General features: G+C 48.8%; 1 protein-coding gene across 6 annotated transcripts in view; it reads left to right on the plus strand.

Annotated features, from left to right (window-relative positions):
* Nucleotides 1-27,331, plus strand: part of SAMD4A (sterile alpha motif domain containing 4A) — a 102,171-nt gene that overhangs the window by 4,572 nt on the left and 70,268 nt on the right. For all 6 annotated transcript variants that reach the window (XR_005955877.1, XM_041476494.1, XM_041476513.1 and 3 more), the window contains exon 2: nt 363-941. Coding sequence is in view for 5 of the 6 variants with exons in the window: in XM_041476494.1 (XP_041332428.1) it covers nt 746-941 (196 nt within the window). In the remaining variant the exon portion in view is untranslated. The remainder of the gene's footprint in view (nt 1-362; nt 942-27,331) is intronic.

Genomic DNA, 27,331 nt, shown 5'->3' on the forward strand with positions numbered 1-27,331 from the left:
GGGATGGAATTGTGCTGGGTGCTCCCCCCTCCCCATCCCAAATGGCTGGTGCTGGATGTGGGGGGATCGCGGTGACGGTGGGGGAATGCGCGTTGGGTGAGGAGTGGGAGGATTTTATACGGGGTGCGTGGGGGGGGGAGAATTTTTTTTGGGGGGGGGGGGGGATGGAATTGTGCTGGGTGCTCCCCCCTCCCCATCCCAAATGGCTGGTGCTGGATGTGGGGGGATCGCGGTGACGGTGGGGGAATGCGCGTTGGGTGAGGAGTGGGAGGAAGGCAGCGGGCTGAGCGCGAGCCTTCCTCTCCATCCTCCTCGTCCTCCTGCAGCCCCCCTGACGCCCCCTCCTCCTCTCTCTGTTCCAGGTGTGAAGCCCCCGCCGGGAGGAGGTCGTTCCCCTCACTGGCTGCAGCCCTGACGCTGGGATTTTCCTTTTTTTGGCTTTTTTTTTTTTTTTTCGGCCCCACCACCTCCCTCCTTCCCTCCCTCGCTCCCTCCCTCCAGGAATCCAGCGCTGCACCGAAGCCAGAAGAGAGGGAGCAAAACCCAGCCCAGGCCGAGAGCTGCGTCCAGAAACCAAACCCGCCCTTCGCGTCGCAAAGGAGAAATTTTTTTTTTTTAATCATTATTATTATTATTTTTATTTTTAATACCCCTGACCCGAGCACGGTGGCGGCAGCGGCGCCGGGGCAGGGAGGCTGTCCCGGTTATTTATTCTCTCCCCGCAGAGCTGTCCCTCCGGCTCACCATGATGTTCCGAGACCAGGTTGGCGTGCTGGCCGGGTGGTTCAAGGGCTGGAACGAGTGCGAGCAGACTGTTGCGCTGCTCTCCCTGCTCAAACGCGTCAGCCGGACCCAGGCTCGCTTCCTCCAGCTCTGCCTCGAGCATTCCCTGGCAGACTGCACCGAGCTCCACATCCTCGAAGGGGAGGCCAACAACCCCGGTGAGTGCTGGCGTTTGCTGCGAGCCTTCTCGGGCGCTAATGCCGTCGAAAATTTAAAAAAAAAAAAAAAAAAAAATACACCCAAGAAACGGGTGCGGTTTGGGGAGCCGGGGGCTCCTCCAGCTCGGCTTCTCTTGCTCGCGTTTTATTTTCCGAACGGGGTTTGGCTTATTTCAGTTTGGTTTTTCACAGCAAACTACTCCGCTCCATGGCGTGGTGTAACTACGGTAGCATGAATGATTGGTGGGTTTTTTTTTTTTTTTCTTTTCCCCCCCGTGCCCCCCCTTCCTCCTTCCATGCAGTTTCCTGTGAAATAAGTAAGTCAGGTCACGTAGAGTCTGGATTTTCTAGGCTTCTTTTGGGCAACGTGGCTTGCTTTGCTCTCTGCAACATGCAGAAGCAGCCCATCGCTACCTCAGACGAACTGTTATTGTATAAAGGTCTGGGCAACTGGGTTATCCTATTTTTTTTTTTTTTCCTGTTAAATGTGGCAATTCCTATTTCATCATTCAGATCCTGTTTGGACGCATTTTTTTCCTGCGGCTCTGAATACCCCCTTGTGTTTCAGCAGCGCTCTGAGAAAATATGAGTGGACTGTTTCATGTTACTGAGCATGCAGGGTGCAGGACAGCAAATGTGCGTGGATACCGAAAGTGTATTTTTCTTTCATTTATTGGCCATTGCAAGTTGCTCAACTCCTCCAAAGTAAATGGGAGTTGGAGCAGGATGGGAATTCACAAGCGCCGTGCGAATTGCGCCGTGTGTTCCCGTATTTATTTATGGGGGTGTGTTACAGATGTGTGTGTTCCTAAGTGTGGATGTACACAGGGATGCAAGTTGCTTAAAGTAGAGTTTTTGTAACGCAGAGAGTCAGCAGGGAAAGCAAAAATCTCATTTAGTTGCGCAGTTCTGTTTCTCCAACACCTCTCAAAAAAAAAAAAAAAATCCCAAACCAAAAAAAAATCCCGCAACCCATAAAAAGCAAAGCAACCCCCTCATTCCTCAGCACCAAAATCGCAGGGGGTGGAAGCTCCCGGGTTTTGGGCAGAGCAGCGCCGGGGAGCGGCCGGCTGCGTTCCGTGATGGATGGAAACCTTGCGGCCGGATCCCGAACAGAGCCCCCGGTGTGGACGGGGCGGGAGGAATGCAGGGTCCTTCTCCAGCTGTTCCCTATTAGAGCACCGAGCCGGCAGGATTTGGCAGCTGCCTGTGCTGCCATTTGATGACAAGGTCCAGCGCAGCGCCGTGTTCCACCGAGGACGGATTTAAGTCCTTCTGCAGGAAGCCGAGCCTGGAGCTGCTCCGGCGCAAAGGGATCGGGGCTGGCTACGGGGGAGCGAGGCTGGAATTGGCCGTTCCCTTATATAGCTCGCAGGAATGAGAGGGAGGAATGCTGCCGAGTGCGTCTGGGCGCACTGCTGCTGCTTTTATAAACAGCTGAAGGGATGAACCTCATCCATCCCTTTGGGTGGGGAGGCCCCGGGGGGAGCCGGGAGGGAACACATTCTCCAAACTCGGCTGCTCCTGGATAAATCTGCAGCTTCCCGTGCCAGCTTCAGCACAGCTTTGCTGCGATTCCCTCAGCGAGTTGATGTGAGCAATGTATTTTTAAATTTATTTTTTTTTTTTAATCAGCATCTCAGCTTTTCATTCCGGCTGTGGGTTTGGCAGTAGCTGTGTCCCCTCGGTCGGCCAGGGAGTTGAAGGGGGGTGATTTGCCTCCCGCCATCGGGAAAGGCGAATTGTGAAGGAAAAACAGGGCTCTGAAGTGGTCCTGGACACAGAGTCACGTAGGGCCGCCTGTGTGGTGGCATTTTCTCAGTGTAAGCCTGGGTGCAGAGCAGGGTTGGGCCCTTCCCATCTCCACTCGTGCGAGCAATCCCTGCTTGCCCCGTAATCCCGTTGACCTTGCTTGGCGTGAGGATTTCTCCTGCGTGCAGGGCTTGGCATCCAGCCTCCTGCCTGGCCCTTGCTGCGTTGGTGGAGCTGCCTGAGCTCTCCCTGGCGTGCTTTCCAAAAATGATCTCTTCCTCCAGGGCATTCGTAACTCCGATGCCAAAACTTAGCGTTCCCCTCTGTATGGCTTTCCCATGGGATGGACGTATCCATGCATCCTGCAGAGCAGGACATGCACTTTTCCAGGCAATCCTGTTGCAGTGTGGGGAAGGTTAGCTGAGATTTGTAACCAGGCTCAGTTAGGAAATAGCTTTTAGTCTCCTGTGTTAGTGCTGCCTTCCTAAAACCACCTGTATTCCTTAAATCACTCCTCTTCCACGCCTGTTTGGCAGTCTGGCACTTGTCACTTCCTGGCAATGGAATCACACCAAGTCCTGAACAGCAGCGTTGTCATCAAACCTTGCACTACTCGTTACTCTTTGAATCCTGGTGCTTGCATTACTAATTCATTTGGGCTCGATTCCTTCCCAGGCTGGGGCCTGAGGTGGCTCCTGGTACATTTTCCTGGTGTTTGCTGACTTGGAAATAGTGGCTCCCTGCTTGTAGGTGTCCCATTGGTATCCCTGGTGGGGGCTGCGAGGCAGGGGATGTTCCCTTTCCATGAAATCCACTGTCTGGGAAGGGGTGTTACCAGCTGAATGTAATGTGCTGGGCTCATGTCCTGGAGCAGGTGTTGGAATCACTGGGTCCTCGTGAGAATTGTGTTTCATGTGTGCAGAACTTGTTGCTTGTCCCAACCCTGGAGAGGTGGGAAATCTGCTTGTAGGTGTCCCATTGGTATCCCTGGTGGGGGCTGCGAGGCAGGGGATGTTCCCTTTCCATGAAATCCACTGTCTGGGAAGGGGTGTTACCAGCTGAATGTAATGTGCTGGGCTCATGTCCTGGAGCAGGTGTTGGAATCACTGGGTCCTCGTGAGAATTGAGTTGTTTCATGTGTGCAGAACTTGTTTCTTGTCCCAACCCTGGAGAGGTGGGTAAACTGGAATGTTACTCCTAGGTGTGATGGTCCTTAGGAGGAGGTGGCAGCCCTGCTGTGGTCTGTGGTGGATGAGCACCATCCTTGGGAATATTATCACCAACAGCAGAGATCAGGAGGGGTCCCAAAGGGAGACCAGAGCTCAGAGATCCCCTCTGACTGGTGGTGCTGGGCTGAGTCCCGGTGTGTGCACCAGGTGTGGAGGAAAACCCATTTCAGCAGAGGTGTCCAGGTTGTTTCTTGGCTGGTAGACTCAAGATGAGAGGTCTGATAAATGGCACGTGTGATGGGAAAACTCAAGGAGGAAAATTTTTTAACTGGTTAATTGCCACAGAGAAGCAAATATATTTAGTTTGGTGGAGTTCTATCTTGGTGGTTTTTTTCCAAGTGTGAGGGTATTTTCATAATGACAGCCAAGCTGGCTTCATCAGTACTGCAAACCCCACTGGCTCTGCTGTGTACAGCTGTGTATGACCCTCAGGAAGCCCTGAGGATCCTCCTGGTTCTCTGGTTCCCTACCTAAGCCTGGAGGGGTGGATCTAACCTTGTTGCCAACCTCAGATGTCTTGCAGAAAGCTGCATTTGTGTCTGGGGGCACACGGAGGTGTGGGGACTGCAAGACCACCTGCGATCCATTGCTTGCTTATAAAGGGAAAATAGGAGTGGGGAGCAAACATGGAAGGACATCTGTAGATACTTCATTAGGTGAAATGTACAGCTTGGGACCATCCTTCCCAGTGGCTTCACTGAGCTTTAGTGGTTTAAACTGGTGAAGAGTTTGGCTTGTTGCTGCTTCAGCTGGAGCGTGAATGGCTTGGTCTGCTGAGAAGGAGGAGAATATGGAAACCATATTATCTGTGCACAGAAATAGAAGTTTCAGGTATTGCATAGCACTATTTAAAAGCCTGCTATAACTTCCTTCCTTCCTTCCAGCCTGGCCTTGCTGGGCAGCTTCAGTCCCAGCTGCTCGGAGCCGTCAGGACGCGGCGACCTCCTCTAAGCTGCCAGGAAAGGTCAGGCAGGAGTGGGGTGAGCCCTGGGTGGGAATGGGAGCTGTGCTCCTCCTGGGGCACCCAGGGGTGCTGGCTATGGCTGCTCTGTGGGCTGCAGACCCTTGAGGAGATGTGGGGGCTGTGTCCATGCAACATGGTCCGTAGGCTCTGGGCATTGAGTGCAGAATCTGCTTTCATCCATTCCAGCATCCCTCTGTGCTTTTTTCCCAAAGCAGTCCCACATCCCACCCCACCAGCCCTGGCTTCCTCATTCCTGCAAGGTTGACAGAAGCGTCCAAAGACTCCTGTAGGTCCTCCAGGTGTCCAAACACCCACGTGCACTGATGGAAGCAGTGACAGCTTTAAGCTCTTGGCCTTAAAGGACAACACGCTTTCTCTGGCCTGTGCACAGGACATTAACTGCTCCATATGTTAGGACCAAAATCTTTATTTCATTTCAGCAGGCTGTCAGGTATCACAAGGGGAGCATCAGGATGACCTAGATTCCTCATCCTAGGAAGGACTGGCCAAAGGAAGAAACAAGGGTTGCAGGGAGCCATAATGTCTTTTAATAGACCAAGTGATGCAGCTGGAAAAAATGGCCAAGCATGAAGGTGCACCAGCTCAAAGGAAGGCTTGTGTGCTTGTGGGTTTTTTCCCAACTGTACCAGCTGGTCTATTAAAAGGTATTACATATTCCTGCAGACCTTGCTGCTTATATCCTTAGCTCCCTGTGGCTCCAGCCCTGCATCTGTTGCTGCCACCCCAGCCACAGTCTCTCAGACCATCAGGAAGCTGCTACCCTTGCGCTGTGCAAATTTTGTAGTTCATCCCCAGTGACCCCCACTGATGGCAAATCATCCAGGGCCCAGTTTGAGGGTGTTTCCCATGTCTTAAATTTTTTTTCTTGGCTTACAGTTGCATTGCAATGCTGAGCTCTGGTTTAAATGTCCTTGGGCTGTGTGAGGGCATTGCTGGGCTGTCACACAGTGGGACTGGAGGGGGCCAGGAGGAGGATTGGGGTGAGGAGCTTAACCTGTGCTTACTGGATGTGATGGGGAGTTCTAAGTGCAGGGCTGGACACTGGCATTGTGTGGTCATTCCACATATTTGTCTCTCCCTGGAGAGGGATGTAAGCAGCCCTGCTGGCTCTGCTCATTAAAAATTAGGAGCTGGGACTCCTAAATGGAGAGATCACATAATCTCAGAAGCGTTGGAAGGGACCTGAAAGCTCATCTTGTTGAAACTCCTCAGACCAGGCTTCCATCAGGTAAAAATTAGGAGCTGGGACTCCTAAATGGAGAGATCACATAATCTCAGAAGCGTTGGAAGGGACCTGAAACCTCAACTCCTCAGACCAGGCTGCTCAGAGTTCCATCCAGCCTGGCCTTGAGCACTCCCAGGGATGGGACAGCCCCAGCTTCTCTGGGTGAGCTGGGCAAGCCTCAGATCTGCTGAGCAGACACTTGCTTTGACCTGCCTGCTGGTGCTTGACCTGCTGCCATGGGTTTTGCTTGCAAACCTGAGTGCTAAAAGCTATCAGTGCTCTGATTTTTGGGAAATACCAAGGGTAGGGGTACAGAAGTACAGAGTGGTGTTAGCCAGGGGCTTTGAGCCAGGCTACACACCCAGTGTTCTCTTGTGATTCAAAGCTATTTTTATTTTTAGGGATGCTTTCCAGGGTGGCTGTGGGAAGCACTGCAGGCTGCAGGAAGGTCTGTGGTGTGGCATTACAAAGGTTCCCCTTTGCTGTCCCACTCACCCCAGTGCTGGGACCTACAGGAGACTCTTCTGGGCTTGCACTTTGCTCTTCTGTATTTTCTCCTATTTGCTTAAAAATTCCCTCCCTTGTTGTTCCTGGCATGTGTCCCTTGCAGTAAGAGGAGTAAGGAGATACTCCTGTGCCTGCTCCCAGAATTTTGCCAGCATGAATAACAAAGTCTCCTCCATTGGCAGAGCTAATGAGGGTCAGGTCTTTTGGATGGGGGGTGGCAGAGCTTGCCAGGGTGGTAATTTTTAGGCATTAATGCTTAAAGTGGGAAGGAAAATGTTAACTAATGGTAAGAGCCTGTTTTGCTGCCTGGAGCACAGTATGGTGCAAGAGGGTTTCTCATGGGTGAGCTGCCTTCTCCCAGAGACCTTTCCATACTTTTCAGTGTCCTTTTAACCATTTTCTCAGGTAGTACAGTGAGTAGCCTGATGCTCTCATTGTTAATTCCTCAAATTAGCCTAAGGGTTAATTTCCTCACTGACTTCAGCTGGGAAAAACCCCACTGTTGGAGTGCATGTGACAGAGGCAGGGAAGCATTTCCTGCATCATCACAGACCTGAGCTGGAATTCTCTGCCTGGACCAGCTTGTTCCTTGATTCCTACTCTGCACATATCTTATATTTGTGCTTGGGAAAGCAGCAGAGCTGGAGTTCTTTCTCTCCTACCACAGTGGGTGCAGGGAGGATGTTGGTGAAGGAGAGGAAGCACACAGAGCATCACTATCAGGATATAGATTGATGGGAGAGGTCGAGGACAGCTTTAGATCAAGAGCTGAATAGGAACCAGCTGTAGAGCCATCAATTAAAATAATCTAGTTTGTGAATACACTTATCTGCAAACGAGATTAAATGGATGAGTGGGGAAAGCGCTCTGCTCGTAGCTCACACTGCCGCTGGTGGATGATCCTCTGCACAGTTGCATCCTTTGGCGTGCTAGACCTCAAAATCTGAGCAAAGCTGCATGCCCATTTCACCAATTATACATTTGCATTTAGGCCAGTTGATGCTCCAGCTGAATTTTCCCACAGAGTTCCCCTGAAGCAGTTGGAGGTTGTGGATCACGGTGGAAATTCCCATCTCCCTACAATTTCTCAAGCTTTGCCCTTTCTTTTTCTCATGCTCCATCAAAAAAGACCACCTTGTTTTCATTTGTGGCCTGTGAAAGCCACTTCTTACTGAGCTGGGAGTTGTGTTTGCAATCAGTGTAACTGAAATAGTAATTAGTGTGAACTCCAGCTTTATTTTAGGATGCATCCGTCAGTGCTTTAGCGCTCCAGCGTCGAGCTCGTGTCTAGTGTTACCACAGATAACTGCTGGGAGAAAGGGCACCCCTGGCACTGCCAGTGCACCCCAGCCCTGGGGTTGTGTTCATCAGAGAGGGGAGAAGCTGCTGTGCTGCAGTGCTGTGTTTTGGGGCTCCCACCTGATAGTCCCGGTTTCCTCCTCACTTCTTGCACGGTGCCAGCTGAGTGCAGGAGCCCTCACAAAGCACAAGTCCTTGGGTTTGAAGCCCTTTTTGCCTGCAGAAACGCCCCAAGGGTGGTGGGATGAGCCCTCACGTGAGCTGTGTGTTTGTGCAAATCTGCCTGTGCATGTGCCCTTTGCATTTCCTATTTTCACCAAACAAACAAGACCATTACTATTTTACTGACTCTTGGTTACGCAAGAGCTGCTGAGGGATCTAAGCGAGGCTGCAGGTCTGATGCAAGGGATCCCCAGGCTTGCATGTCCATCCCTTTTCCCTTCAAAAATGGTGTGTTTATCTTTCCAGTGCTCAGGTCCTAGGAAGAGACACAGAGATTTGCAGAGGTCATCCCTGAGTGTGAGTTGGGCAATGGCAAACAGCCAAGGCAGTGGCTTTCCATCTTGGCCCAGTAATTACAAATAAAGTTGAGGTTGGAGTGAGCAGATCCGTTCCCGACTTCCTCTTCCGCAGCAGATGCATTAAGTGGAAGGGCAGGATCTCATCAAAACAAGGCTGGGATTCTCTGGTGGGGAAGGCTGTTCTTTGGAAGGGGTTTTGTGGGCAGAGGGAGTTGTGTTTCTGGCACAGGGGGATTGCCAGCTGGACTTTCTCTGATGGAGCAGACCATGGGATGGTCTCATCCATAGCAGGACAGCCCTGAAACTTGGTTTGCTCTGGTTCTAGGTGCTGAGCAGAAAATGAGCCTGGTCAGGGTAAGTGGGCCAGCTGCAGAGACAGAAACACAGTTTCACAGAATTCACAGAATCCCTGGATTGGAAGAGACCTTAAAGATGATTGAGTCCAACCCAGCCCCAACAGCTCAACTCAACCCTGGCCCCCAGTGCCACATCCAGGCTTTGTTAAACACACCAGGGATGGTGACTGCACCACCTCCCCGGGCAGCCATTCCAGAGCTTTATCACCCTTTCTGTAAAAATACTTTTTCCTAACATCCAACCTATATTTCTGTTGATGCAGCTTGAGACAGTACTTTATTTTGTACCTGGCAGGATCTGGCTGTGTGAGTGTGCATGAGCTTCTTCTGGCTCTCCATGCAGGAGAGAAACACACCTGGCTAAAGCAGGAGGAGCTGTAAGTGAAGGGTTTTCCAGACAGGCTCACCCACCATGCCCCGTTCAGTGTGGGGTTTTATGGGTGTATTTACACACAGTGACTCCGTGGCATGGCTGTGTCAGGGGTTTTGGTGAAGGTGTCTCCATTTCAGCCTGGTTTCTCTGATGTGCTCTGTGCAGGTGTGTGCTGCAGCACCTCAGCTGAGGCTTCCTGGGCTCAGCACTCCTGTCTGGAGCTTGCTGGTGATGCCTGTAGATTTCTGCTCTCTGAGTCATGTATTTCTCTACCATTAACCCTGGCTGCTGCCCTTGGCAGGCTTCTCAGGGTGTTTGCAGTGCTTGAGCTGCAGTGCAAACACTTTGTTGTATTCTGTCAGAATAATCCACGGGGCAGAGAAAGATGCTACCACAAATCCAGGGTCATTTTAAGTTGTGGACAAGGGACTGTCCAAGGTGGAAAACACAAATGGATGATACTGTGATAGCTCTGTTGCACCAAGGGCTGAGCCAGCTCCTTTCACAGCCCCTGCAAGCCTTCCCTTCTACTTGCAGGAGCTGGATGTGGCCCAGCTTGTTGAGCTATCATGCCTGGAGATGTTATTTTACTTAAAATAATGTTAATATTGTGACTGTCCTCTGCAGGATTCAGCAGCTCTGCTCCACTCTTTGCTCTCAACCAAGGCTGCCCTGCTTTAGAAGCGTGGGGTGCTTCAAAAAGCTTCTCTTCTGTTACTGATCCTCACAAATAATTAATTCCAGATTGCCTTTTTTTAAAATAAAACTTGTTTCAGGCAAGCCACAAACCTGCCTTTCTTTTAACCAGTTAGTTCTCCTGCTCCTTGGCTGTGCTGCTGCTTGGTGGGGAATGGGCATGTGTTGTGTTTGGAGTTTTAATTGTTGTTATAAGAAGAAATTGAGTGGGTGGATAAAACAGGGTTTAACCAGGTTTAGCCAGAAGCATCTTAAAACCCACTTTCCATGCTGCTGCATTTCTTTCTTTTTTTCCTGTGTTTTTAACCCTGAGCATCACAGATCAGTTCTTCTTGTTGTTAGGTTTTTCCTGTTGTCCCCTTTTCTCTGTCCCACATCAGCAATGGGAATTGAAGAAGGAAGAAATTGGGGAGAGAAATGTGGAGGGGAAAACCCACAACTTTTGTTGTGGTGAAACTTGGCTGATCTGACATTTACAAGCAGAACATGTGTGTTTTTGCAGCAGCTGCAGTCTATGTCCATACATTTTCCTACTTTTCAGTTTTCCTGTTGAGATATTCCTCTTGTTTCTCATGCAACAAACATCAATGTGATTTTTCTACCTTTTTTCTGACTGTTCCCCAGTGTACTCAAGTTGCCACAGGGTCAGCATGGTTCTGGGAGGGTTTTTCTAAAATCTTACAGTTGCAAAGAAGTGGATTATTAAAAAAAATACAGAGTCCCCTGGCTGTTTCCCTCCAGATAATGCAAACATAGATGAAATGTTGAGTTATAACTACCTGAGTGACCTTTTAAGATAAGAATTGTTATTGACTGGTGGTATTATGTTAAACTGATAAGAATTCTTTTTAGAAGAGGAGGAAAAAAAGCCCAACAAACCATTCAGTAACCATAACAACTTACTCTGCAGTGCAGGGACAGCACACAGCTCCTTCCTGACACTGCTGCTGGGGGCTTGAGGGTGGCACCACGGGCATCCCATCTCCAGCAGCCCCTTGGGGAAACCTCCCCAGAGCTCCAGGTTGTGCTGTGAGGGATGCCCGAGGTCACTTGGCTGCTCCTGCTGCTCTCAGCTCCCTAATTTTCATCATCTGTAGGGAATTTTAGCTGGAGAGTTGTGCTGAGGCTCAGTGTGGTGCTGGGGGTTTGGCTGCGGTGGGATGGAGGGAGGGAGGGATGGGTGCTGGCAGCAGGAAGGATCACAGACTTCCAGAATTATTTGGGTTGGAAGGGACCTTAAAGCTCACCTTGTTCCACCCCTTGCATGGGCAGGGACACCTTCCACCATCCCAGGCTGCTCCAAGCCCTGTCCAGCCTGGCCTTGGGCACTTCCAGGGATCCAGGGGCAGCCACAGCTGCTCTGGGCACCCTGTGCCAGGGCCTGCCCACCCTCACAGGGAAGAATTCCTTTCCAAAATCCCATCCATCCCTGCCCTCTGGCAGTGAGAAGCCATTGCTCCTTCTCCTGCCACTTCATCCCTTTTCCAAAGCCTCTCCCCAGCTCTCTGATAACTATTGTGGGCACTGGAAGGGTCTCTGAGGTCTCCCTGGAGCCTTCTCCAGGCTGAACAAGGATGCTTTTGGAGGTCAAAGGAGGATGCTTTCAATGGTCCTTGCTCAAGAAACGAGGAAGGAGGCAAGGAAATCCCTTCTTTAGAGTGGCTGTGCTGGCAGGGTCAGGGCAGCCCTTGGAGCCTTGTTGGGAACAGGATCCAATCTCTGTGTCCTGGCAGATGTGCCAGCTCCTGTTTCAGGTTATTGCAGTAGATCAGGGGTGTGATGGGTACTTAGAGCCTTCCTTGGCCCAGCTGAGCCCTTGGGCTGTGTTTGCATGTGCTGCTCCTGGGAATTCTGTCAGTTCAAAGCAGAATTCACACCTTGGTCACCTTCTGTTATCAGGGGTTGTCAGTGAGACTGTGAGAGCTAAAGAAAATCTGCCGAGAGCAACTGGGATTTTTTTATCACCTTCTTCCTTCCCATCTCCTTGCCCTTATATTACCTGTCAAAGTTCCCAATTTTCATGGGAAAAAAGCTAAGGGATGGGGATGAGCCCAAAGGTGAACAAGCAACAAACAGCATCTTGGAAAGTGCAGAGACCCTAAAAAGAGAGAGCGTAGGCCTGATAAAATACCCCAAATATTTTAGAATTAGGGATGAGGGAAAAACAATGCATTTGAATCCATAGCAGAAGAGGCAAAGGTGTGCAACTTTGTGTGTCTGCTCAGAAAATCAATTACTTAATCCTGCTGGGTTAGGAGTCATGGCAGCAGCAGGGAAGCTGTACAAAGGTGTCTGCTTAGCCCCTGCTTGCCAGGCTCTCCTCACATTCTTCTGGAGCAGCCAGTTGGATGCTGAGTGCTTTTTGTAGCCGATGTCAAATCTCGGTCAGCCGGAGAGCCTTTATAAATAAAGGTGTCTGCTGGTATTCAGGCATATGTGGATAATAGCTGCTGTAATTCAGCTGTCCAGCCTGGCTTCCCAGCTTTTATAAATGACTGATCAGAGATTCCACTGAGAATGAGGATTTAAAGGGATGGAGCTGCTGGAAGTGGTCTCTGTGCTGATAAGTTTAGCAAGTCTCTATCCCTGGGACAGGTGGCCGGCGTTGCTCTCCCTCCGCTGATGTCCTGGGTTTATATTTCACACAAGGCAAATGTTGCATTAATAAAACTTGTGTTGTGGTTAGGTGGCAGGGCTCTGCAGTCATTTTTTGCAAGCTGCACTCGAATCTTTGAGTTTGTAATTTTTTTTTTTTCTCCCTGTTATTTATGGGAGCCGGTAAACACTCGGAGATCTCTCTGGACAAGCCACAGCAGCTGGAGGATACTGGTTTCTCTATGGAGTGGAGGAATTTCATCAGAGGAACTATTGTTCCACTGTGTTCTCAGCATTTTGGCAACTGTTCTTTAGATTAACCCTACAGAAAGGGGAGGGTGCTCTCTGCTGGGTCTGAAATAATTACAAAAATGTGCGCAGACGCTTTTGCATTGTTAGAAATCGATCCTGCTTGGTAGTGGGGAAAGGTGTGGGATTAGGGGATGAAGAAGCCCAAGTTCTTTAAATCCCTCCTGAAGCCACACTGGATGCCAGCATTGGTGATCAGTTGGTTTCTGGTTTTAAAGTGGGAGTAGTTGGTGTCTTGTGCCACTGCCCTGAGCAGTCAGCAATCTCGGTGTGTGATAGCTGGGGTCCAGCCCACGCCCTGCTGGGCACCAGCAGAATCCTCACTGGCTGCAGGATCCATTTCCCTGGGCTGTGTTGGGTTTGCCTGGCAAAGCTTTGGTAGCAGGGTGGCTTCTGTGAGAAGATATCTGAAGGACAGCCACAGCTTCTCTGGGCAACCTGTGCTGAGACCTCACTGCCAAGAATTTATTCCCAATATCCCATCTAACCTGCTGGCAGCAAAGAACCCACGTGATGAGTTACAGGGTGGCTTGAGACAGCCAGAGCAGGGTCAGTTTGGAGGGATGAGCAACCTGGATGGGGCTTGGAGCTACCTGGGGTAGTGGAAGGTGTCCCTGCCCTTGGCAGGGGTTGGATCTGGCTGGTCTTTAAGGGGCCTTCCAACCCAAGCCATGCTGTGGTTGCTCATGCAGGAGCTGGTGTGGTCCCTTGATGGTACCCAGAGCAGAAACAAGCCCATGACTTGTGGCAAGGGATGATGAAGCTCCTCACTCACCCCACAGCAGCTACTCCCTCTGCCAGCACCTGCAGGGCTGATTCAGCTCCCAGCTCTGTTAGTTGCCAGATCTGCAAAACATAACCAAATTCAGGGTTTTTTTAAATCTTATGTGCCTATTTTGATTCAGTTTACCCATACAATTACACTAATTTGCTTTATTACACGGAAAAAGATTAAAAATACATCTGGCAGAGAGGATTAAAAGCTGGTAATCTGCCTGCTTAGAAGCACAGGATGCTTTAGGATTTCCTTCCGAGGTGTGTGGAGCTCTGGAACAAGAGCAAATGTGATCCTTTGTAGTTGGAGTTTTCATAGGGAGAGCTCATTAAAACTGGTGTGATTGAGTGAACGAGAAATGAATGAATTTAGAATATAAGACTAAATCCTACCACATTAAAGGGGTAGTTGTGATTTAAGAGCTCGTTTTTGGTTTGGATTTGAGGTTTTCTGTGTGTGTAAACCCGGAGCAATAGGGTTGTTTTACCTTTTAAGGGATTTAACAAGTCTCTCTAATTTTCTTTTAATGTTGCAGAGCTTAAAAATAATGCAAGGTCAGGCTGAGCGTAACTAATTCCAGTGTGAAAGCAGAGGAAAGCCTGTTTCTCCAGAGACTTACAATTAGTGCAGCAATCCTCCTCAGTGCAGCCTTTGAGGGGGATGTAGCAGGAAAAGAGACTGCTGGAATCTTGATAAATAAAAATATGTGCTTGGGGATTTTTTTTCCTAATTTTGTCCAAGGAGAAGGGGGAGCCCTATAAAAGCCAAGGTTTAATTTAGTTTTGCTTGCTTTCATGTGTGCCCCAAGAGGGCTTGTGGCAGGTCGAGGTGTGGTGAAGGTGCCCTTGGATCTTTTGGGGGCTGGCAAACCCCTCTGGGGGTTTTGAGTGTTTCTCACTTGGTTTATCTGGGTTTACCCACGGCAGGGTCCCAAGGATGCAGAAAGCTTTTCTCTGAGCTCTGCTGCTCTGTCCCAGTTTGGTGCTGGGATTTTGGGGATGGATCCCCTTCGTGCTTCACAAAATCTTTTTTGTTGCGCTATTAAGAATTACTGTGGTGAGTGTCATCTTCATCATCTTGATGTCAAAAAAACCCCAAACTTGGCTATTTTCACGCAGCTCTGGGTGTGCTGCCTGTTGTAGCCTCCTGTGTAACAAGGAACCCAAAGCATTTTCCTGCAGCAAGCCCACAGCATTCGTGTGACAAAAACACACCTGGCTTTGGTCAGGCCACCCTTGGGCATCCCCCAGCGTGTCCTGGCAGCTGTGCTGCTGTGACAACAGCAAAGAGGTGTCACCGTGTCACCTCAGTGCTGCAGGGGATGCCCTGGGCCCCACTGCCATCATCAGAGAGCTGTTTCCCTCCTTGTCCCTTCCCACATGTGTTAATTCTGCTTTCCAAGTCTGGACTGCTGCCGCAAGCCGTGTGTGTCCCTTCTTTCCGTACATTGTGGTCTCCTGCTGCTGGAGGTGCCTGGGAGCTGGTGACACTGCAAGGACACGTGGGGGAAGGGGAGTTCCCATGTCCTTGCTCCCATTTCCCTTCCCTTTCCTTGGCCACAGTCTGCTTTCCGCTGCTGGTGACAGCGAGTGTTTTCTGCTGGGAGCCACCCAGGACACCGAGATCCCATTTCCTGCCAGCCTTTGGCTCCCAGGGACTCCTGGGGTTGCCCCATCAGTGCCAGGGATGCAGGTGCTGGTCCCTCTGACTGTTCCTGCGTGGGATGCAGCCAGCAGCTTCCCGTCCCCTCGGTGCCAGCTGGAGCCCTGCCCGCAGCACCAGCCCTCCCTGGGCATCACCTTCCCGCTGGCACAGCCGCAGCCAAATAAAAAGGGTTTTCCTCTCTCCATCTCCATCCTGCTGCAGCGCTGCCTGGCCCTGGGCAGGGAGATGGGGCTCTGGGTATCTCTCCAGAGCCAGGATTTGGGCTGTTTTCCTCTCCCTCAAAATATCCGCCTCCCCCTGGTTTGCAAGCACTGCTTCGATTCATTGAGGTTTGGGGTTTTTTGTTAACTCCTTACGTGCCTGTGGCTGACAAAATTTGGCCCCTTATAGTAGAAATCCCAGCATGTGCTGCCTTTTTTTTCTTTCTTTCCCCCAACAGGATCCATATGTTTCAGCTTGCAGGAGAGAGGAAAGCAGCATTAACTTTTCATGTCTAGCATTGCTAATTTAAGGGGTGAGAAATTGGCCTGGGTCTGTTTTTTAAAGAACTGAGCATACACTGATAGTACCAGTGTTGGTACTGAATAACTTGCTAAGCTGAAGGGTGCAGCAATATCTAAAATTAAATCTGTTCTTAATTGCTGGGTTATAAATGGCAGCATTTTCTCCAAATGGAATTAATTTATTATTTTTCATTTGCCGACACGAGTCTCGGCAGCACAAACCCAACATTTTGCATTAATACAATAATAAGGCACTTCCAAAAGATGTGTTTGGCATTTGTAGCACACAGCACAATCTAACAAACCATAAACTATGTCAAAATACTCCTAAAGTGGTAATTAAAACTTTTTTAAAAATGTAGAATAGATGAATACATTCCAAATTGTGACTTTTCAATGAAGCTCTTTCATAAAAAACATTGTTTCTTGCCAAAACAAATTCAAAGGCATTTTTGTAATTTCTGCTGGGGAAAGGAGGAGTGTTTATCCAGCCTTTCATGTTGGCTGGGCTTTTTGACTTTTATTTAAAACTTAAATAAAAAGGCAGTGTAAAAAAAGTATTTTTCATCTGAATGTGCATTAAAAAGTCTCACTCCTGTCCTCTCTGGAGCAACATGCAATGAAGGCTGGAGCGGGGTGTGCCTTGGGCTGCAAGGCTGTCTTTAGCATCCCATCTGAAGTTCAGTGGTGATGGGATCCCATGGCACTTGTATTTGGGACAGACACAGATCCCAAAGTGGTTCCTGGGGTCGGGAATCCCATCAGTGGCTCTGCCTTTGGAGGAGGGAACCCCCGTGGGTGCTGGGCATGGAATGGGTTTCCCCTGGCATCCAACCAGTGCACAGAGCAAAACTGCTCGAGGTATTTATAGCTTTTCCTCCTGATTTTTATTTTATCATTTCAGTTTTGGACGTGTTTTTGACAGCTCTTACCTGCTGAGTCACCGTTCATCCTCATGCACGGGAGCTGCTCCTGACGCACTGAATCCCGGAGTAGGCTTGAGCAACCATCACTTAAAAATAAATCCTCTCAAGGAAGTGGGCTTTTTTTCCCCTCTTTTTTTTCCCCTCATGTCACCAGCTGCTTTTCCCACTGTGTGTTTGCTCTGTTACACGGGGCTGGTGTTTTTTAGATGCAATGCTTTCACCTTGCTAAGGATGGCTTTACCATTTATCCCATCCCTCCACCAGGTATCCTATGGAGGGACTGTGTGTGCAGCCAGATAACAGTGGGGATAACTATATCTGATCCTGCACTGAGCACTCTGCTTCTCCTGAGAAGTCTTGGTCTTTTTGGTGGTGAGCCACAACTTGAGCACAAACTCATTCTCGTACCTTGAATTATTGATACAAATCCTTGCTTGCGCCGCAGCACGTTGCTGTCTCTTCTGTTTCTTCCTGGTCTTTCCAAGAGTAATCTCAATATCCAGGTTAGTTTTCTTTCCCATTTACCAGGTTCAGGTGGCAGGTGTGTTTATGGCTGGTTTTGCAGTGCTGCTGAGTGCTTGATCTGCATCACTTGCTTGCAGACAGCCAGACTGCAGCAGCCACCTCTCCAGAAGCTGCTTGGAGAGACTTTGGGGATGTGCAAGGACACTCATTTAGGGTACTGAAGCACCTGCCTTCTGGTCCCTTCTGCCCCAAAAATGCATCTCAGGTTTGCTTTGCTTTATTATCTCCAATTTTGTGCATTGGATGGTAAATGATGAGAACATGGTTAGCTCCTTGTTTCTGTATCCTCACACTCCTCCAGCATTGCTGCTGCAGCTGGAGAATTACTGGAACGGTTTGGTAAAAGGGACCTGAAAAATCATCTCATTCCCACCCCCTGCCATGGCCAGGGATGCCTTCCACTACCCCAGGTTGCTCCAAGCCCCATCCAGTCGGGCCTGGAACACTTCCAGGGATGAGGAAGCCACAGCTTCCCTGGGCAGTCTGTGCCAGGGCCTCCCCACCCTCACACAGAGGAATTTCTTCCTGATGCTTCATGGTGTGCACAGCTGTTCTGCCTGGATGGTGTATTCCTTATTTTGTGGGTGCTCCCACCTTCCTCCTTCCTGGGGAATTTGCTGCAGAAATGAAGTGTTCGGTCTATTTATAAATTTCAGTCTCTGTATTAGTCCATCTGTATATTTATTAACCCTCCAGGTGGTTGCATTTCACTGTAATACAGCTGCTAGTGGGACGTTAATCTTAGTGAAAGTCTATTTTAGTTTTCTCCTGATAGTGCAGCCTGCTGTCATCCTGTGGGGTGAATCCTCCCCTAGGAAGGAGGAATGGAGACTATTTAAGGAGGAGCAATTTGTGAGGGAACAGCTGGAGCTGAAACCCAAGCCAGGGTTGGAGGAGGAGGCTGGGAAGGAGCTATTTCAGGGGATGGTTTGTCTGGCCACGTTGGTCTTGGGCATGGAGGTGTCCACCCACTCCTTTGTGTTTGATCAGCACTAGTTTTGGCACTAGTTGTTTAATATGTGGCCCATTATTTTCCATAATTAAGCTTTTCCTGCCTTGGGGATATGCTGTATTGGTCAGCCAATAAATCTTTGACCTCACATTCAGCAGGGCAGCCCAGGTTCTTGTGGAACCCATCCCTGGAGGTTTTCAGCCTCCCTGGAGCTGTTCACCATCCTTGGAAGTGTTCATTCCCATCATGACTGGATGTGGCACTCGGTGCTCTGGTCTGCTTGAGGAGGTGGTGACAGTCACAGGTGGGGCTCAGTGATCTCAGAGGTGTTTTCCAACCATTCTGTGATTCTGGGAGTGGGGTTTACATGTGAATCCCATGGGAAATATTTGCCTCATGTCCTTCCCCCATAGTTTGTCAAGAGGACACAGAAGATGAGAAGCTTTGTACTTGTGCTGCTGTTAAATCTGAATGAGTAATTCAATAATGAGTAGCTATCAGTTCATTGCTTTCATATTAAGGAGAAATCCTGTGCTTTTAAAGCCTTTTTATAAAGATTGGGTTGTGAGGTAATTTCTAATCTTGCACGACTAACGGGTACTTGAACATAAGGCTTCCTTTTATCATTGCAGTCTCTTTTGTTAGAGCAATCATCAGCATATGGTTTTGGAGGATTTAACATCTCAGACACATGGTGACACTCTCCTAGTCTTCTCTGCACATGCAAGTCTAAAAATGGCCTTTTTTGGTTTTTTTTAAAGTCTTCAGGATGCTTGTGAGTACTTGGAACTAGAAAAGAAAACAAAAGGCCGACCAACACCAGCAGGTTTTGTAAAAGAAGGTTTCTAAAAATGTAACTTATTGAGAAGAACACGTGTGTCTGGGCTATAACATAGAACTTGTTGACATGTTTTGCTAAATTTGCTCAGGGTTTTTTTTATTTTAGCAGTTGGAGAAAGCTTGTAAAACTGGGGAATGTGTGCAGTGGTTTTCACTCCTTTCTTAGCACTGCTGCTTCTTGTTGTGCTCTCCTGAGGCTGACTTGTGGGTGGGTCCCAAATCTTCTTCTTGGCATCTTGTGGGGTTCTTGTGCACCCAGCCTGGGCACAGCTGCTTCCATCCCACATCTCTCTGCTTGTTTAGGATGGAGGTTTTGTAACTGTGGGTTTTCCTTTCCTCCCTGTCAGCCTACACAGGGACCAGAGGACAAGTGGCCAGGGAGGGAGCAGGGATGCTGCAGCCTCTCTTCTCTCAGGCTTTAGGTGCTTTTGGCAGGGTGGAAACACTAAATCACATTAGGGGTGTGTTTAGGGAAATAAGGGCTATGGTGGCATGGGCTGTACATCCTGACTCCTGAGCAAAAAGGGTTTGTTGCAAACACTCTTCTCTGCAGGTCTGGGGGAAAGAAATTTTAAAATATGTCGGGTCTGTGCTGAAGGCAATCCTGGTGGGATGGTTTCATCTTCAGTCCTGGTTTTTTTCTTGGTCCTCTCCTCCCTCTGTAAGAGGAACTGGGAGGATGAATGGATTTACTCTGAGGTCTTTGAATGGAAAATGCTGCAGTGAGCACAAAGTGTGGTGTGGGCACGGTGCTGCACAGCCCTGGGATGGTGCCTCTGAACCTGCATGGAGAAATGTGCTGGTGTCTTTCAGTGTGGCTTTAAAAGGCACCAGTACAGCTGGAAGGGCAAATGTAGGAAGAATATTCAGTCTCCAGATTTCAAAGCAAAGCCTTGCCTTTCCTAGCCTTCTGTATCAGAGTCCTCATCATGGACTAAACCATCCAGTCATTTATACTGACAGGGATAAAGATACTGACAGGATTTCAGTGAGATGTTAGGAAGAAATTCTTTGCTCAGAGGGTGCTGAGGCCCTGGCACAACCCTGAGGTTGCCCAGAGAAGCTGTGGCTGCCCCTGAATCCCTGGAAGTGTCCAAGGACAGGTTGGATGGGGCTTAAAGCAATCTGGGCTAGTGGACAGTGTCCCTGCCTGTGGCAGGGGTGGAGTGAGATGATTATTAATGTCCCTTCCAACCCAAACCATCCTGGGGTTCTGTGGTCACACATTACAGGTCCCTGCTCAGGAAATGCATTTGAAGACTCTTTATTTTTCCTTTTCTGACTGTCAGAGAGGATTGTAGCTCTTCATCAGGAGCCCCGGCTCCCCTCCTGTCATCAGGCAGGTTTAAGGAGAAGGAAAGTTTCTTTGGTTAGCAAAAGAATAAATAAAGCTCCACCTGAATTTTTCTGAGTTATTTTCTTTTTGGTCAAGAATAGTTTGGAAACAAGAGCTGAGATGTCTGAGCTGAGTACAGTAATTTATTTGGACTGTCTATAATAATTTATTTTGAGCACACTGCAGAAGCAGGAGGCTGCAGTGGCTTTGCCACCCTTGGTGTGAGTAAAGGAGGGAGAGAGGGGATTGGGGGTTTCTGCTTTGGGGGGTGCCTGGACATGGCCATCTTGGCCAAAAACTGTGAGCCCTCTGTTCATCCTGCGTGCAAGGAGCATTTGCCTCACCCATGCTGATGTGGGTAAAGGGGGAGATGCTCTGCAGACCCCTCTGCCCTGAGGTTTCCTTGCAAAAGGCTTGGAACAGCTTTTCAGCAGAGGTGGGAGTTTGTTCCTGTAGGAGCAGGGCTCTCCTTAACAGGAGATCTTAAATAAATGCGTATGTTTTTGGTCTGGAAAATACTTTCGTATCCTTAGATCCTCCAGCCAGAAAGGGAGCGTGCTGATCCTCTGGTCTGGCCAGACAATTTCTCTGCCTCTTTTCCTGTAGCTGAGCTCCTGCTTTCTGGGTGAGCTGGATTTGATTTTGGCATTTTCCATCAACTCCCTGAAATGGGGTCAGCTCTTGCCTGCTGCTCTTTCCAGTGGGTGATGTGCTCCCACGGCAGGAAATCCTCTCTCCCGTGCCTAACCTGGAACATGTCAGTGTCACTGCAGGGGTTTTATGCAGAGGTGAAGGCAGATGCTCAGCACTGAGGGGAAGGGTGGTTCCTGCATGTTTTGCTCTCACCATCCCTTCTCCAGCCCCGTGAAGGGACAGTGATGGGTAGCAGCATCCCCTCTCCCTGCCTGTTTCCAGTGGGTCCCACCTGCATCACGAGGAGGCAGAATCAGTGTCTGGAGCTGGGGGTATCCCCAGCCTGCAGCCCATGGAACACACCAGTTGCACGGACTCCAGCCAGGGCCAGCAGCTTCCCTGTGCCAGGTTGAGTGATAAAGGCCCCCTTGTTAATGCACATTGCCTTAAGCTGTGTTTCCACAGCTTTCCCTCTGTTTACTGAGAGTTTTCAGACATGTAATTCCACCGGATCTGGCTGCTGACGGAGAAGGCTGGGTTATTTGTGTTTCACAAATAAGGCCAGAAAACACAAGGGCTGGAGCACTGAAAGGCAGCTCTGCATCACTCCTGGTGGGGCTTCTTTTTTGGTCCCACTCTCCTGCCTTTTTCTCTTTTAACTTTATTTCTAGCCATAGCCCCCCTTTTCTCTGGCCCACGTGTTCCCTGTTATCCATGTTCTCTCCTGTTGCCTTAAACTGTTCATGGCTCTGTAGCTGGATTGTTTCCCTCTGGAAGAGAGTCTTACCTGGACTCCCTACTCCCCTTTCACCTGGAGGGTCCTTTTTTCCTGGTGGTTTTTTTTTTCTTTTATGTGGTAAAACCTTATTTTGAGAAGAGCTGGGATTATATATAATGAGACCTGGATACCCTTGAGGAAAGAAGTGATCTGTTGTGAGCCTGTATGCAGGAGCATCCTTTGGCAAACCCTTTCCTGGTGTGGCTGTGAGATTGGTAAACCTGCTCTTGTCTCAGTGAACTTTTGTGTTCTCAGCTCTCCTTTTTGTCCACCTGGCCCTAAAACCATGGGAGGGGCTGGCAGCACCTGTGTGAGCTGACAGCTCTGCATCCATCTGTCCTCACAGGGCACAGCTTCTCTCCCTCATCTCCAGTGGAGCCCTTGGGAAAAGCAGCTCTGTAAAGGTAAACGAGCAGTTTGGTTAATTAGAGCTCTCTGGACCTTTTCCAGCTGGATTCCCAGGGAAGCAGGGGACAGCTTGTGTCCTCAAGCCAGGCACCTGGACCACAACTCCAAGGCTCATACCCAGACACTGCAGGGATGGTCAGGCTCTGCAGGGGGAGAAAATAAACCCTAGAGCCTGTTTTTTCATAAAAAGGTTTGTAATGATCCCGTTGTGGTCCAGCCTGTCCTTAAAGCACCTTGCAGGAACAATTAAAGCAGTGCTGGTACAAAGGCAGCCATATGTTCATGTGAGCACGGAGGTGTCGTTTCCATCAGCAGAAGGGTTTGGAGGAACATCTGTGAAGGGGTGGGAGGGATTTCCCAGACCATCAGCACAGCAAGTCCTGTTCCTGTCAAACCCGTGCTTGGTCTCCAGAGCTGAGCCAGCCTCCTCCTGTGGGACCATCTCAGTGAGATGCTGCTCAAAAGGATTTAAAAAAAGAGATTTTTGCCATCTGCACGCTGCTTGGGGCAGTCTGCAGGACAGCTGATGTGCACAAAGCAGCAGGGCCTGTCCCTTAGCCAGGGAGCCTTGGTTTTCCTGAGCTGGAAAGAATTGCTCTGGATGAAGTCTGTGTTTGTGAAGTCTGGGTTTGTGTCGTGGTGGAGTCGGTGAACAGATGCCCGTTGTTTTATGGAGCTGTGGATGAAAACCTGACAGCTTTCCTTTGGTTCCAGTGGATGGAGCTGATGGCTGGGGATGCCCCAGGGACGTGAGCAGCGTGGGGCTGGTGTTATTTTAGGGCCAGGAAGATGATAAAAGGGCTGGAGAACACCTCCTGTTAGCAAAGACAAAGATTAGGACTGTTCAGCCTGAAAAAGAGAACATTCCAGGGACAACTTGGAGCCCCTTCCAGTGCCTAAAGGGGCTCCAGGAGAGCTGGAGAGGGACTTTGGAAAAGGGCCTAAGTGACAGGACAAGGGGGAATGCCTTCCCACTGCCAGAGGGCAGGGATAGATGGGATATTGGGAAGGAATTCTTGGCTGTGAGGATGGGGAGGCCCTGACACAGGGTGCCCAGAGAAGCTGTGGCTGCCCCTGGATTCCTGGAAGTGTTCCAGGCCAGGTTGGATGGGGCTTGGAGCAACCTGGGACAGTGGAAAGTGTCCCTGCCCGTGGCAGGGGGTAGAATGAGAAAGCATCTGGTCCCTTCCAGTCCAAACCATTCCAGGATTCTCTGATTGTATTTACCTGCTCTGTGTCCTGAGTCTCTGGGACACTGGGTGCTGAAATTGGGGAGCTGGAGGTAGTCTGTGTGTGCCTTGTCAAACTGCTGCCATTCCCATGTGGACGCTGCATCCCTTAACCCACGACCTACAGGATTCCACATCCTCAGCCTGACAGAGAATTTGTGCTGGGATCATTGCAAGGGGATGTGTGGGAAATCTTCTCAGTAACAAGGCCTAAAAGTGATGCTTTATAAACTCTCATTCTCCAAAAGCCCAGCATTTTTGGGGACTTCCTTGGGTTCCATTCAGACCCACTGTGCTGAGATGTAAGTTTGGGAAACTGACCCCAGAAGCAGGAGAACAATGGGAATCTCTTTGGGCTACTTCTTTTCTAATGGAAAACAGACTTAAGGACTTTGTGTCTTATTCGGGGGGAATTAAATAACTCTTTGAAGCTGTGCTTGCTCTCTGTCTGACTTTTCAGCAGAGCAATTAATATCACCCCCCATTTTAAATGTATCCTTGGAGAAGAGCATCCACCGTGCTGGACTGTGGATTTAGGGATGGTGGATCATCACAGCCGTCGTGGTTTCAGTTGATGCACTTGGCAATTCTGCCTTTGTTGGTCAGGGCTGAGGCAGGGTGGGGATGGGACTGATCCCACAAAATAAAGAGTTCTGAGCTTTGTATTGTCAAACCATCACACAGCTGTGAACTGGTCAAGGCCAAACTTTTATCTGCTCAGTCACAAAATTGTGGGCCAAGTTGTGAACCATGGGAGAGGAACACAAACCCCAAATCTTGCCCTGGCTTGCTCCTACCCTGGCTGGATGCACAGCTGGATGTCAGGGCACATCCCAAGCACAAGGAAACGTTCACGTCCATAAAATGTTTGACAGCAGAGATGTGTTTAGGAAGATGTGAGCCCTCAGGTGAAGGTTTGGTGCTAGTTTAAATTGTGTAGAGCAGCACATGAGCTGTGTAACCAGCACAATCTTCAAGCTGGTTACATCCAAGAGACTCCAGATGCTGATAATAAGCAAATTAGACTCTTAGAGTGGTTTTTTTTTAAATGGCCCATGTGATATTTCCAATGGTATTTTATGTTTCAGACTTCCTTGGTAGGGCAGTGGTAGGATCTAGAAATATCTGAGGCATCAACAGTGTCTCTGTCTGTCTCCCTTTTCCCATCCAAAGATAATAAGAGCTGCAGGGCTGGCCCTTCCCCCAAAGCTGCAGGGCTTGTGTTGCTTTTCCTTGCATATTTTGGCAGGGAAAAAATAGCCTTGAAGTGTGGTAAAAGACAGAAATATGCTGGAGCATCAGGAATCCAACCAGCCTCTTTGAGGATGGAGAAAAAGAACAGAAAGATATTTTTTTTTTTTTCCTTCGTTTCTAAAGGCGTTACGAGCAAAGCTGTTGGGTTTGGGGATGGAGGATCATAAAGCACTTTCCTGATCCGGAAAAATGATTCAAACTGACAGATTTCAAGAGAAAAACAAAACTGAAGAAAAGCTGATTTTTTTTTCTTTTTTAAAGAACTGCTGCTTGCACAGCTTAAAAACAAAAACCTGCATTTGCTTCACAGTTTTGCTGACATTATTTCTCAGGCTCAGGCTGTGCATTAGTGATCTGAAGGGAGTGGTAACTTCTTGACTATTCCATTGGTTTTTAGACCTGTTTTTGCTGCATGGGATGGTTGGGGTTTTTTTCCCTTTTTAGACTATTTACAGCAGGGTGGTCACTGTGCTGATGGGGGGAGCTGGCTGTGCCCTAAGGGACAGGGAGCAGGAGCCTGGTTTTGGCTGTCACGGTGTCCCAGGGGTTGAAAAGCCCTTGGGGGCAAGAAATGTAGGATTTGTGGCATGTGCTGGTGCCAGGAATCTTTCAGCTTCTTGCGCTGAAGGTAGAGGCAATTCTGAACTCTGCGTAAGCGATTCTGGAGCTGATAGTGTCACTCAGCTGTGCACAGGGAGGGTGTGGAGGCACCATTCATTCCCCGAGGTGGGTGCTCCTGGTGAGCCTGTTTTGGGCTCAGTGTGGGTGTTTTCTTGGCTGTCAGCAGCCTCCAGTCCCCCTGCCTGCTCCTGGGTAAGTCACTGATGCTGTGCCCCGGCTCCTGCGGCTCCCTGCGAGCCTGGCTCAGCTCCAGCGGGAACCCTGGGCTCCAGCCTGGTGCTGCTGCAGCACGGAGCTCAGCCTGGGGCAGTATGGAATGGATGGCACGATGGGAGTCACTTTGCTGAGTTGTTTACTGGATATTCTGGGTTTTTTTCTACAAGTGCATCTGTCGCTGTGACCCTGGAGTGGCTCCACTCGAGCTGTAAGTGCAGGGATGAACGTCAGATCTTGGAGCGACCAGGAACTCCCTGTTCTCAACAGAAGCAGCTCTGATGTAAACCAGGGCTCTGCTGGGGGCTTTTTTGGGGGGGAAAAAGAGGCAGAGGAGAAATACATGATGTGTCAGTGATGTCTTAATGGGAAAAAATTTATTTCCAATTGCAAAGTGGAAGGAATCCTGTGCAGAGCGTTCTGGGAAACTTCTTGCCCCTTTCTCTCTCTTAGCATCCCTGCAAATATTCCTGGTCCAGGTTTTCTCCCAGGCAGCACTGAATCGTGCCTGTCTGCCATTTGTCTTTCTGCAGAAGGATGTTTTTGCCAATTTTAAACCAGATCTTCAGTCTCTCAAAGCTGAGGTGGCTTCAGACGCCCACAGGTTTTGTTGGATTCTTTTTTTTCCCCCCTGGCATGCATGCTTCCAAAAATGAGTGGGAATCCTTCCAGAGATGAACACTGTAACTCCAACTTTTGCAGAGCTTTTTTTTCCTACTTCTATACATATTTTCTCTCATTAGTGGTGGCAGAGAGCCTACAGGTATTTATCACAGCATCAGCCATCCGGTTTCTCTGCAGCAGCTCCCAGCCTTGCATAATGCTGGGAAACTCAGGCAAAGTGTAGGATGTAAATACACAACAGGGCAGATTAAATAAATCAAAATTAAGAAATCCCTATTGTTTAAAGCTTTTTTTTTTTTTTTTTGGGGGTAAGAAAAGAATGAAAATGAGACTTAACATGATGGCAACCTGTGTTAGTATAACAACATACCATGATGAGTTGCTGTGCTTCATATTAAATATTCAAGTGCTGCTTCTTTGCTGCCAGAGTGTTCAAGTCACGCTCTTGGGGGAGGGAGTTTGTAGCAAAGTATCTGTAAAGAGGTTATTGAAGTGCTAAGTTTTCCTCCTTTTGGGTTGAATTGACCAGTTCTGTTCCATGGCTGGTCCCTTAAAAGCAGAGAAAGTCATCTGGGCTGAGACAAGGACAGGGTCCCCCCCCAAGATGAGGAAAAATCTGTTGCTTCTAAACTTGAGACCAACCAGAAAATAATAATAATAATAATAACAAATTTAAAAGCACAATACAAGCACAATAAGTTTTGTTCCCATTTTTTTCTCCATAAATATTCTGCAGTGCTGAAGCCACCTTGTCATTCCACTCTTCAGTTTCCACTTGAGCAAAGTTTAACACGTTGCTGCAGAAAATGAGCCTGTAGTAAATATAATGATTCATCATTCCTACCATAGTGAAAAAGGGAGGTGGGGAATGTCTGTCAAGTCCTCCTGAAGTCCTTGAATCAAATGTGTAGGGATTTTTTAATAATCTCAGAGTTACCAAATAAAAACATTAATTTGTGTGTCAAGATGATATTTAATTGAAAAGCAACCAAAGGGACAGATTCATTTTTAGGCAACTAGCAAAAAAAAAAAAAAAAAGTATAAATACAAAATAAGTTTAAACTAAAGTAATTGGAAATTAATTGAAATTTAATTTTAATTAGGTGCCTGAAATTGGATCGTCTGGATCCCTGGGGTTCCTATCTCTGTCTCTTCCCTGTTTTTTTCCCCTCTGTAAGGCAAATGTCAATTAATATTTTAAAAGTGCTTTAAATAACTTCATGTCTGCAACCTATTGCAAGTCAGTGGGACTCAAGAGCTG

The sequence above is a fragment of the Pyrgilauda ruficollis genome, unplaced genomic scaffold, assembly GCF_017590135.1.
Source record: "Pyrgilauda ruficollis isolate IOZ18807 unplaced genomic scaffold, ASM1759013v1 scaffold110, whole genome shotgun sequence".
Classification (NCBI taxonomy): domain Eukaryota; kingdom Metazoa; phylum Chordata; class Aves; order Passeriformes; family Passeridae; genus Pyrgilauda; species Pyrgilauda ruficollis.